The 12,961-nt window shown below is 43.4% G+C and overlaps 1 protein-coding gene across 1 annotated transcript in view; it reads right to left on the bottom strand.

Annotated features, from left to right (window-relative positions):
* LAMB1 (laminin subunit beta 1) overlaps positions 1–12,961 on the bottom strand; it is a 75,870-nt gene that overhangs the window by 61,849 nt on the left and 1,060 nt on the right. The window contains exons 3-5 of the mRNA XM_070469062.1: positions 12,464–12,639; positions 9,451–9,586; positions 6,046–6,119 (exon numbers count right to left, since the gene is read on the bottom strand). Coding sequence (XP_070325163.1) covers positions 6,046–6,119; positions 9,451–9,586; positions 12,464–12,639 — 386 coding nt within the window. The remainder of the gene's footprint in view (positions 1–6,045; positions 6,120–9,450; positions 9,587–12,463; positions 12,640–12,961) is intronic.

Genomic DNA, 12,961 nt, shown 5'->3' with positions numbered 1-12,961 from the left:
AAGATTGATGGCAAGAGGAGAAGGCAGCAACAGGGGATAGATGGTTGCATGGCATCACCAACTCTATGGACATGAGTTTGAGCAAACCCTGGGAAATAGTGGAGGACAGGGAAGCCTGGAGTGCTGCAGTCCATGGGGTCACAAAAAGTTGGACATAGCCAGTGAACAATAACAAGGGTCTTTAAAAGGGTAATCATGGCAAACAGATGGGGAAACAGTGCAAACAGTGACAGACTTTATTTTCTTGGGCTCCAAAATTACTGCAGATGGTGATTGCAGCCATGAAATTAAAAGACACTTGCACCTTGGAAGAAAAGCTATGATCAACCTAGACAGCATATTAAAAAGCAGAGATACTACTTTGCCAACAAAGGTCCATCTAGTCAAAGCTATGGTTTTCCCAGTAGTCATGTATGGATGTGAGAGTTGGACTATAAAGAAAGCTGAGCACCAAAGAATTGATGCTTTTGAACTGTGGTGTTAGAGCAGACTCTTGAGAGTCCTTAGGACTGCAAGGAGATCTAACCAGTCCATTCTAAAGGAAATCATTCCTGAATATTCATTGGAAGGACTGATGCTGAAGCTGAAACTCCAATACTTTGGCACCTGATATGAAGAACTGACTCATTTGAAAAGCCCCTGATGCTGGGAAAGATTGAAGGCATGAGGAGAAGGGGAGGAGATGGTTGGAAGGCAAAACCTACTCAATGGACACGAATTTGAGTAAACTCTGGGAGTTGGTAATGGACCTGGCGTGCTGCAGTCCATGGGGTCACAAAGAGTCGGACATGACTGAGCAACTGAACTGAACTGAAAGTAAAATGAGGTCATTGGAGTGGGCCCTAATCCCATATGACTGAAGTCTTTAAAGAAGAAGATATCAGGACACAGACAGGTACAGAGGTAAAGACACAGGGAGAAGACAGTCATGTACAAAGCCAAAGAGAGAAAGAGGCCACAGAAGAAACCAACTCTACTGACACCTTCATCTCAGACTACATGCTTCCAGAACCCTGAGAAAATACATTTCTGTTGTTTAAGTCACCCAGTCTGTGTAGTTTGCAATGGCCAGTCCTAGCACACTAACACACCTTCACAACACATTTGTCTGACAGATGAGGAAATGAAGGCTCAGAGAGATCACCTAACTCACCAGCTATTGGCAGAGAGACTTCAAACCCAAGCTGAATGAAGATCTTTTCTGCCTCTCTGGTTACTGGTCTAAAAGCAGCCTGAAAAATGGATGTCAGAAGGAGGAAAAGGACAAGAATTCTGGAAATAGGCAGGACAGAGATTTAGGAGGTTGTGGTGAACAGGGACAACTGGAAACATGAGATGAAACAAAATGAACACTAAAAATAAGCAAATGCTTCAACAATGATGAATGAAAGGGAAGCTGACTCAGCAAACAGAATCTGAACAAAGACACTTCTGAATTCCAACCAGTGCTTGACTTACAGAGAACAATCTCGTTACCGGTAGGGAGCAGGGGAGGGGCAATGTAGAGTTGGGGACTGGGAGGCACAAACTATTGGGTATTAGATAGGTTACAGGGAATATAGCCAATATTTTGTAATAACTGTTACTGGAGAGTGATCTTTAAAAATTATATAAAAATGAAAATTTTTTTTCAGAGAGATCAAATGCTGCAGGCCAAGATGACCAAGAACTTGAACAGGATCATAAAAAAATAAATAAAAATAAAATCTGGGTGACAACTAAAGTGAAAAGTAGCACATGCCCAGATCTCCTTGCACCTTCCTTAATAATCTTGATGATCTTTCTCACTGGTAAAAGGAGACAAGGATAAGGAAATGAAAAGTCATATTTTGATAGATTCTTTGACTTACACATTTACTAGTTGTTCAGGCTTAATTTATTTTTTACCTATTCAGAAATACAAGGAAATGATACTTTATATTAAACCCGAGAGAGTATTAGGCTAAGAATTTTAAAATAAGGGGGAAAAAAAACCCCAGTAACTAACTGAACCACGGCAAACCCTCCCACGGGACACAGCTCCTTGGTGGTGACACCTGGAGAGAGACTAGCCTGATGTCTCTATGTTACAAGGGAGCCTTACAGCCGTCCTGGCTGTGCTTCCTTATTCCTCCCCTCTGGAACCTTCCAAGTCCCAATAGGCCAACTTTCTGTGAGGTTAGGAAGCTGCTGGAAACCAGGACAATGCATTTTACCTACAGAAGGGAAGTCTTTCTGTGCTGTTTGCTGAGTCATTGACCTTCTCAGGCCTCACACTACTGCATAGCTGTCTCTGAATTTATACTAAATAAAAAAGCTGTGAGCTTGGAAACATCTGGCTATGTGCAAAAACAGACTGTCAATATGCTAACTAGATTATGCAAGCCTAAGAAAGTCCAACCCACTTAGTAAGCATCTATCTCCCTGAAAATATTCTCATATAATCCAGCAGTCCCAAGCCTGGGCATGTATCCAGACTATAATTCAAAAAGATGTTCACACCAGCACTATTTATAATAAGCAAGACATGGAGACAACCTAAATGTTAGTCCACAGATGAATGGATAAAGAAGATGTGGTACATATATATAATGGAATACTGCTTAGCCATAAAAAGAATGAAATAATGCCATTTGTAGCAACACAGATGGACCTAGAGATTATCATACTAAGTGAAACAGAGAAAGACAAATACCATATGATATCACTAGTAAGTCCCCTACACGAACCTTCAAGTTCTGAATTTTCAAAGATGTGAACATGTTACTACCCAGACATCACTGGATCGTTTTTCTTCGAGAGAGTAGACAGAATTGGATCCAGCAAGGAACCAGAACCTGTGCCATCAACCTCAGGCGTGGGTGAAATTCCAGCTTGCCTTCCGTCTTCTTTGCTGATGATCCTTTAGCTCTGCCATCTCCCACCTCCTTCCCCTCCTCCAGTTGGTAACGCTTCTTGCTGTTCCCTTGATGCTGGCCCCTAGATGTCAACTGTTGTACTGTACTGTTGTACTTTTCAAAGTATTGTAAGATTAAAAACTGTTTTATTTTTTGTCTTGGCTTGTTTTTTATGTATCACTTGTGTGAGAAGTGTGATAAACCAATTATAGTACAGTACGACACAGCTGATTGTGTTAGTTAGGTACTTAGGCTAACTTTGTTGGTCTTACGAATGAACTGGACTTACAAACTCTCAAAACAGAACTTATTGGTACATAGGTGACTTACTGTATGGAATTTAAGATATGACACAAATGAATGTATCTATGAAACAGACTCACAGATACAGAGAACAGACTTTTGGATGCCAAGGGGAAGGGCAAGTAGGGAGGGATAAATTGGGACTTTGGGATTAGCAGATGAGTTATTACATGGGCTTCCCTGGTAGCTCAGATAGTAAAGCGTCTGCCTGCAATGCAGGAGACTCAGGTTCGATCCCTGGGTTGGGAAGATCCCCTGGAGAAGGGAATGGCAACCCACTCCGGTATTCTTGCCTGGAGAATCCCATGGACAGAGAAGCCTGGCAATCTATAGTCCATGAGGTCACAAAGAGTCGGACACAACTGAATGACTAACACTTTCACTGTCACACTTCCTGGTGGCTCAGAAGGTAAAGAATCTCCCTGCAGTGCAGAAGACCCAGGTTTGATCCCTGGGTCAGGAAGGTGCGAGTGGAAAAGGGAAATGCTACCCAAATAAATAGGGTCCTATTATATAGCACTGGGAACTATATTCAATAATCTGTAATAAACCATAATGGAAAAGAATATGAAAAAGAATGTGTGTATATATATATATATATGTGTATATATATATATATGTATATACATATACAAATGTATATGTGTCATTTGTTGTATAGCACAACACTGTAAATGAACTATAGCTGAATAAAATAAATTTTAAAAAGGAATAAACACACTCTTCATCCTCACCCCCTTCCTGTCCTCACCACTCTTAATGGTATCAGCAGCCTCCAGGTTCCCCAGCTCGGACATCTCAGGAATCTTTGATTCATCCCTTTCCTAACCCTGCCTTCTGCTTCTAGTATTTCTCCAGTTCATGCTTCAACCTGTGACTCCCTTAGCAAACAGAGGCTCCTCCTCTGGGCAATGACTCTCAAAGTTAGCAGGCGCAGAGGGTAGCAGAGTATGGTGGCAAGGGGCGATGTGTGATTAGAAAAAAGCTCTCCACGTCAGACTGAGAGGACAGCAGTTGCAGGAGGTGGCTCCCGCCTAGTTGAGAACCACAGCCCTGCCTAAGTCAGCTCCCCCTTACGGCGGACGTTGAGAGCCTCCTGCCTCTGTGCCTTCTCTTCTCCATGGCCCAGGCCCTCCTTTGCTTTTCCTCTTGGCTCCCTCATTTCCTGAAACACAGGTCTCATTTCCTGTCCATGGCTCCCCATCTCCTACAAAGTTCACACTCCTCAGGAAGGAAGCAAGGTCCTTCTGGCTATAGTCTTACTTCCTGTTGCTCCCCTCACTAGCCCAAGCGTAGACATTCAAGGCATGTCTACATAGTACGTGCTGAACAAACTCTGTCCAAACTGTCCCACCACTGGGGATTTGCTCTCATCCTGTTTCCTCTGTCAAGAAGGCCTTTTCTTCTACCTCTTCCTCTTAAAATCCTGCTCACTCTTCCTGGCCCAGGTCAAGCGCAATCACAGTCCTCTCCTTGTAAAGCTTTCTCCTTTATTCCAGGCTAAAATGAATCTCCCCATCCTCCGTGCTGATGGACATTGTCTGAACTTCTGCTATAGCAGTGAGCACATCTTGCCTTGTATCATGTTATTTGCAAGTACACCTTCTTCCCTTGGGCTTTCCAGGTGGCGCCAATGGTAAAGAACCCACCTGTCAATTCAGGAAAAACGGGTTCAATCCCTGGGTTGGGAAGATTCCCCTGAAGGAGGGCATAGCAACCCATTCCAGTATTCTTGCTGGAAAATTCCATGGACAGAGGAGTCCATGGGGTTGCAAACAGTCGGACACAACTGAGCAACTGAACAACAAGATGCAGGCCACATCTGAGGTTGAGTCTTAATTCTAACTGCCAAGTTGAGCTCATGGCCAATGAAGGGACAAAGTGGTTTAGGGGAAGTCCTCCCCCACCTCATAGGAGCAGGTGACATAGTGTAAACCTTCACCCTCCCCTTTCCCCAAGCAGCAAGAGTGGGTTCCTGGGGAGAAGCAAGGGGATGAACCCAGGCGTGGGGACAGGTAGCCCAGCATCTCTCCTAGTCACATCTCCTCGACCTCAATGCCTACTCCTGACCCTAGGCCTCCCAGGCTCACGCAGAGGTCACAAGTTAAGACTTTAGCGGTTACCTGCCCACATGGTAAATCAAATCTACCCTGGGCACCTTTTCCAAAACCTGCAAGGGTAGAGACAAGGCCCCCATGCCCAGTAGAAAACGACTCAAAAGTGATTTTAATCTGAGAAGCAATAAGTAAATTATGGGTTTTGTGTGCACCAACATGTACTTTAAGCCATATGAAGCCTGTCATTTCCAGGCAGCTGCTTAAGAAGAAACAAAGAGACTTTGTACAGAGCCATTCCTTAGTCCTGGAGTCATTTTACATCTCTCAAAGAAAAAGGATGGGAAAAAAATCCACACTGAAGAAAGCAGGCACATTTCTTAAACAACTGTAAAACCGTTCCCACAAATTTTGCAAAACCTTGAAAACTAAAGATAACACACTTCCTTTCCAGTTACCAAAGTCAGCATTAAAACATCAACCCAAGGGAGGAGGGATTTACTCTCCAGATGTTTTACTGTGCTTTGGGAGTGAGTCAAAGCTGTCTCTCTCCATGGGGAAATTAACAGATATCTAATTAAAAGTTTACAGTCAAATCATAGAACAGTGGCTCTCTCCACTTATTGCCACAAAGATAAGAGTATCTATTAAGTGCAGTTATCCATGCCCATGTTTAAAAGCTGCTCAATTATCCTAATTTATAGCAACAATAATGTTTAGGTTCCCATTTAGGCCAACTTACAACAGCCATCCATTCTGAAAGGGGGAATTACACAATGCTCTCATTTGTGAGAAAGGGAGGGATTCCTTACCTTGAAGGTCATGATGAGATGAGTGAAATGAAACTCTGCTTCCAAATCCAGTTGGATAGTGACATTCTCCACGCCTATAGGATAATTTTTAAAAAGATAAAAGGAAATAGCAATGTAAACAAGAACATCTGTGAACAATTGAGTCTGTTCTGTTCAACTATCTTTAAGGTCCTCATAGAAATTCTCTCTGCAGTCCACCTTAATCTGAAGATAAGACAATAACCCCCTGGCTTGATTGAGGTGATAAAGCACATCTCAGAATGACTCTTCAGCTGGTCACAAATCATTCTGGAGTTCAACGTATTGAATGTGCTCCCTGGAACAAGACATCTGGCGGAATGCCTTTAGTTGCTGTCAAGAAAGACATCCTTGCTTAGTAAAAACTGAAAAGTCTTTCCAACTCTCTAAACCAAGGGACTCTCAAGGGGAAAAGAGAGGGGGCATTTCCTGTGCACAGTAGGGGTTCAGCTCTGCAGTCTGAGGCACAGGGACACAATCCAGCTGAAACACAAATATTCCTTTTTGTTTCTCTGCAGCAGCAAAGAAAACAGGAGTCCATCATGAATGTGAGTTACACTCCAATTTAGAAAAACCTATCCCCGATGGAGAAGCCCTTGGGTGCATTGCCACAATGGAGAAACAATGCCAAAGAGACAAAGAATGGGTCAAATAAATAAACTGCCCCAGAACAAATACTAACATCTTCCCTTTCAGGGGAAAGCCTGAACAAACAAATGAGCCTTTGCACTATGCCCTGGGGGTCAAGCCAACCCACGTTAAAGACTAAGAAGGCCACTGGAATTCCAGGGATGGACAGCGCCTCCTCCACCATCCCCTGGGCCCTGGAGCCTGCCTGGTTGGTGAAGGAGGCCTTCCCACATTTCCTGTGCTCCAGACAGCTTTTGGGGGTTCAGCTTCCGGAGCAAGAGAAGTCTTAAATGCAGAAAGACAGGAATGTGTCAGAATGAATCATGTCACAGGCTGCTGTATTTTCAGGAAATCAGTACGACTTTTGAAATAAACTCTCCCACTGGAAAACTGCCAAGTCAATTGGGGGTGGGGGTGGGGGAGGGAGGGAAAGTAGTCACTGGAACGGATATGAGTTAGTTGGAATGTTAAAGAAAAACAGTATCGTCATGCTAACTAACCTTATCTAACTTCTGAGAAAGAACCATATTACAAACTTTATCTAACTTCTGAAAAAGAGCCATAATACAAACCAACTCTCCAGGTTTCTTTCTGAGCAACATGTTAGCTAAGCAACTATCTGTCTCCCCTCCCAAGCTTTTAAGTACCTGCACTATTTGTTTAAAATAAAGAGATAACGATATAATGTAAAGTCAGAGCAAGAGTAGGGCCAGTTCTGTAACATAAGAATGTATCTGCCGATGTGGGCTTGAAAAGCACATTCCATTTTAGATACCTAACCTGATAAAGCGCTACAGGCATTTTTTTAAAATATGGGAAGAAAAATCCATGGAGAAAAGAACCAAGATCATTCTTCTGTGGTGTATTTGATTTCTGTCAGGGAATAAAGCATCATCAGGGCGAAGTTAAAAGCAGCTGCACATTCCAAGCCGCTTTGAGTCCGAGCACTGATAATTTAATGCATCATGTAAAGCTCAACTTGGATAAAACACACAAAATAGATACAAATCACATTCATCAAGAAACTCTTCAATTGTGAACTATCAGACAGCAGAGACAGTAACAATCCTTCTGACTTTCTGAAGACTAAGTGCCATCCATCTAATCCAATCTAATCTCTTATAACAGTGACAGAGCCCTCAAGCCCCTTGGTTTGAAAATCCCTTCTTTGGGGCCTTTGTCCTCTCTTGTCCCACAAACTCAGAATTGCGGAAACTGATTAACACCTGATGTAACCAAGAAAAACCCTCTTCGAGAACTACAGAGCTTGATGAACTATTTTACTGTCTAGGAACTTGATACTGATGTTGAAGCACCCTTCTGTCTCTTTTGGCCGCACCACACTGCACCCAGTTAGCAGGGATGTTAGTTCCTTGACTAGGGACTGAACCCCATGCCGTCAGCAGTGAAACCATGGAGTCCTAACCACTGGACTGCTGGGGAATTCCCAAGGCATCCTTCTAATTGTCTTTCAGTCTCACTGGAAGAATGTGGACAATCAGATAGGTCCCACATTTGTAATCAGATCTATGCTATTTCACAAGTCCCCTGTGACTCAAGAGCAGATTTACAGAAACTTCTCTTTTACCCTGAACTCTCAACTCAGATACCCTCCTATAAGAATTAACAAGGCTCTAACTGATAAATTGCTTTCTGACATCTAGTCTATCTCAATCAAGTTGATAACCAATGGCGTCCCAAAGGTTACCAATGAATAATCAACCTTCCCTAGAAATCAATAGTCTTTTAGAAAGCATGTATAATTTCATAATCAATTAGAAATAAGTCTACAAAGAGACTTCCTCCTGGGAATTCCCTGGCGGTCCAGTGGTTAGGACTCCATGCTTCCACTGCAGGGGACCCAGGTTTGACCCCTGGTCGAGAACTAGGATCTTGAAAGCCTTGTGGTGCAAAAAAAACACTTCCTCTTTACAGACTGATAAATAAATAACGGCAAAGCACCCCAAAGCTTCCTGGGCATAGAGCACATAATTAAAGGATCTAGCAGTGCCCAGGCTTCCTCTGGCCAAGCTTAGATTCACTTCTTTGAGTCCTTTCAAATAAATGCTTTTTTAAAAAAGATACAAAGGTAACTTATTATTAACAGCAAACACATTAACTCTACTGTTAGTCCCCAAATTTCAGCATTTGACTTGGAAACAAATGTAAAACTAAGTTGAGCTTAGTTGCACCACAATAGTAACATCATATTGGATGAATTTATTAAACCCCAACCCAAATGGCAAAGAAAGGAAAAAGGGTTGGATTCACACACTCACTAGAAAAGTTGACTTAGGGTCATCCATGTTGAGTGTCTGAGAAATTATGTCTAGTGTGTATTCATAGTACTATTGCTAAATATTCTCTAGACGGAAGGAAGGTGGCTGATTTTGCCCTTTCTTTCGGGATTGATCAAAATGAAAGATGACTGTTTTGTGGAAGGATGAGGGCCTGAGCGGGGCAAGGCCCTCCCATGCCCTCCCCAGACTGCCCCGCACATTGCCACACTCCTCAGATGAAGACTACGAAATCCTCCTTCGGTTTCGCATGAAAGACTTCTTTCTTATAGGAAGTGCATACTTCAAGAAGAAGGATCAGATTTTACCAAGAGAATTCAGTGCTCTGGGCAGTAAATCTGTCGAAGGCCATAATTGCAGGATAGAGAAACCAATCGTAATTACAAACACCCAGGAGCCTGTAAACACTTTCCAGGTAAGTAATCACACTCCATGGAAGTTATTCCCACACCACACATACCATTTTCGGACTGCCACCAGATCTTAAGGCGGTTTGGAGCAAATGTCGTGACCACATTTTCAATGAGATGACTGTCAGGGTTGAGGGTTTCATGATAAGGATCTTGTGAATTGCATATGAAGCATTTTTTGTCCTCCTGAAAGCAAAGATAGTATCACGTGTCTGGGAAGCAATCACACACTCACAGGCACACCAAAAATCAAGCCCACAATACAAAAATCAAACCTACTTTCTTCAAGAAAAATGAATGTGCCAAAATTACTTAAATGACCTAGCATATGTCTTTCACTTTTTAACTTAACAGAGTATGATATACTCCTGAAATTTTCCTCTTCTCTTGCAAATTCAAGGTCAAAAGTAAAAGAAGGCATTGTTTCCACAAGCTATTAATTTAATCAAAATGAAATTTCTAGGCTTAAGCCTTAATCTCAATGAATAGCTGGAAAAGCTTACTCTTGAGGCAAAATGCAGAGGAGGTTTTAGAGAATTTTTGCTGACATAAAGCAAACTGAAAATAAAAAGAGAACAATTCGACTGGCCTGATTTTCCAAAACCTATATAAGGCAGAAACCAAATATTAGTCAGATATATTTAAGAAGCTTTGGGAACTACAGATCAAGACTTCTTACCTTCGCCCCTGCCCCGACAGTGAATTCGTGGTAGCAGCGTGCAGGCTAGCTCAGACTGCTCAGAATACCCAGGGAGGGGACACCAGGCTGTCCTGTCAAGTGGGGAGCACTGAAAACTGGGACCAAGTCAAAGAATGCCAAGGACCTGAACTGAAAAATCTACCACTACTTTCAGTTTTAGAGCGGCTTTGAACTTTTGGCTTAACATTTTCCTTCTACCAAAAATGTGAGTCACAGTCAAAAGAGCCTACTTTGCACTCCATCATGGTGAATTGTAAACAGCAGCATCACTTAATGGTTCCCTTTTCCACATGAGGCTGGGCTCTCTACCCAAGTTTTTATGCAATGCTCATTAAGTCTGAAGATGATGCTGAGGCAGAAATCTGTTGAGACCCCACACACATCTTACAAACATTTAACACATTATCCACCTATGGATTTTTGCAGAAAGTAATGCTTGTGGTTGGCAATTTGTTATGTAAGTGAATACTGAAACACTCCGGTCAATAATGTTTGGGTAATGAAGGATGGATTATGTCTCTGGTCCTCCGGTCAGCAAGTCGTTAAGCAAAGGTGACATCCTTGTAAGGACAGTATCAACCGACAATACTACATTTGTATGTATTTAGCTAGCTATTACTTATCACCTTCCTCCCAAAGGGATTTTAAGACTGGCAAGATATACTAACTAGAAAACAGAAACCAGAAGTCAGGAATGCAGGGTAACCCTGGACACAATACTTCTGATTCCTGCCTCAAGTTTTATACCTGCTCAGTGTTTGAAAGAATTACATGCCCAGTTCCTAAAGAGGCTCTGAATCTGACGCATAGCATCCATCCATGTGTGCTCAGTCGTGTCTGACTCTTTGCAACCCCATGGACTATAGTCTGCCAGGTTTCTCTGTCCATGGGATTTTTCAAGCAAGAATACTGGCATGAGTTGCCATTTCCTCCTCCAGGGGATCTTCCCGACCCAGGGATCGATTCCGAGTCTCTGGCACTGCAGAAGGATTCTTTACCACTGAGCCACTGGGAAGCCCTGATATCCGAAGAGCACCCCACAATTTCGTGGCTAATCATATAAACTAGAGTTGGCTCTACTTGCTTTTAGACAAACAGTCCAATTCTCTTTCTGGTCAAAGCCATTTTCAGGATTTGGTGATTCATTTACAGGATGTCCTGACCTTGGAGGTAGATGTTAGCATAATATTTTAGGTGAAATTTACATGCTAAAGTTAGAAAAGGTAACATCAACTGCCTTTGGTGACTTGTAGTCAAGGAAACTAATACCAGAGAACAATTACCAGAACTTTAAAAAAGTGTAATTATAGCCTCCCTTCTAATCAGGAGGAAGCAGTCTAGACGTCTCTGTATAAACCTGGAAGCAAATAAGTGGAATCCACTTTACCACATTCCTTTGGTTTAATTTATCAGGTTTTCAGAATGGGCTCTCTGTTTTTTAAAAGCGACTCCATTTGAAGCCATCTGCATGCAAACCACACAATATTCTGTCCCACTCCTGAAGGGCAGATCTGCATGTAGGGGGAGTGACCAAATTTAGAGCAATTGACTTGGAACTTGCCTTGTACAGGAGAAAAAACCCTTATGTTTGCTTTAGAGGCCAGAGATATCAGTCTGTTTAAAAAAAAAATCAAGGAAATGGATTCTGATTCTGGGTAGTTTATGCTTTCTACCTTCTTTCAAAATTAGTCTTATTGAAAACGTGACCTTTGAAATCTAAGATCTGGATCCACTTTTAGAAACAGAAAACACTCTGAAATTTCACTTTGGTCCTCCTCTATCAGGGTACCATGGCAACCAGGGCATTTTCAAAAAGCAAGCATCTGATCCTGATATCTAATGGAGGTGGATGGGAGCAGCACCAAATGAGGAGAGCAAAGTATTGGAGTGCTTTTCTCCATGATTGGAGTGACCTTGCAAGGTATTTCTTAGGGCTGGAATACCCTTTATCCAAGTGAAAGACTTGGGGAAAACCTAAGATCACCACTCAGTATATAAAAAAGAAAAGGATAAACCACCTTTTACACACATCTTCCAAAGGGGAAAGACTGAAAAACAAAACAAACAAAAAAACAAAAAACAAAAAAACATGGGCTTTTGGAGACTCTGGGTCAGGGCTTGGGACAGTGGCCTCAAGATCTGTCTGCAGCTCTGCCTTTCTATACAGTGGCGGCAGGAAATGTTTGGCGGATGCAACTGTGCAAAATGACATGAAGCAAAAGGGTGAGTTACCGGCCTAATCCCGGGACTCCCTGGCTGCCGAGCTTCCTATCTGGATAGCTGGCAGGATACGGAGTCCCCTAGGCCTTCCCCTTCGGTGGGGACTGCAAGAGGTGTGCGCGGAGACCTCTCTCTGCCCTCACCTGGAGGTGGCTGACGATACAGTAAGGCTCGGGTTTGTGCAGCCCGCAGGTCGAGGTCACCGAGAGCTTCTGCGCTCGGCCGATGAGAAGGTCGCCTGTGGCCGGGTAGCAGCTCCCCTCCGCGCAGCCGTAGCTGAAATCGGGTTCTTGAGCGCTCACTCCGACTCCGCACAGGGCTGTGGAAGGGGCAGGCGGACAGCGTAGGGCACGAGCAGGGAGCCGGCCCAGGCAAAGAGAATAAGCAGGGGGCGGGGACAGAGTAGATTGGGGGGGGGGGGGGGGGAAGCCAGATACACAGGAAAGAGACACAATGGAGTGAGGCCGGGAAGGCAGAACGTGGAGAGGATGATTCAGAAAGAAACAGATACAGGTTTGTCCAGCAACTAAGAGCATCACTCCTGGGAAGCCCACCTACCCTCGCGCCCACCCTGATCAGCCTTGGGAAGCAGCTCCGGTCACTTCGAGGTTCCTGGACCCGGGCGCAGGGAGGCAGGTGGC

This window comes from Odocoileus virginianus, chromosome 1 (genome assembly GCF_023699985.2).
Source record: "Odocoileus virginianus isolate 20LAN1187 ecotype Illinois chromosome 1, Ovbor_1.2, whole genome shotgun sequence".
Taxonomy (NCBI): Eukaryota; Metazoa; Chordata; class Mammalia; order Artiodactyla; family Cervidae; genus Odocoileus; species Odocoileus virginianus.
The sequence above is the reverse complement of the archived record's forward strand: the minus strand, read 5'-3'. Positions and strand labels throughout refer to the sequence as shown.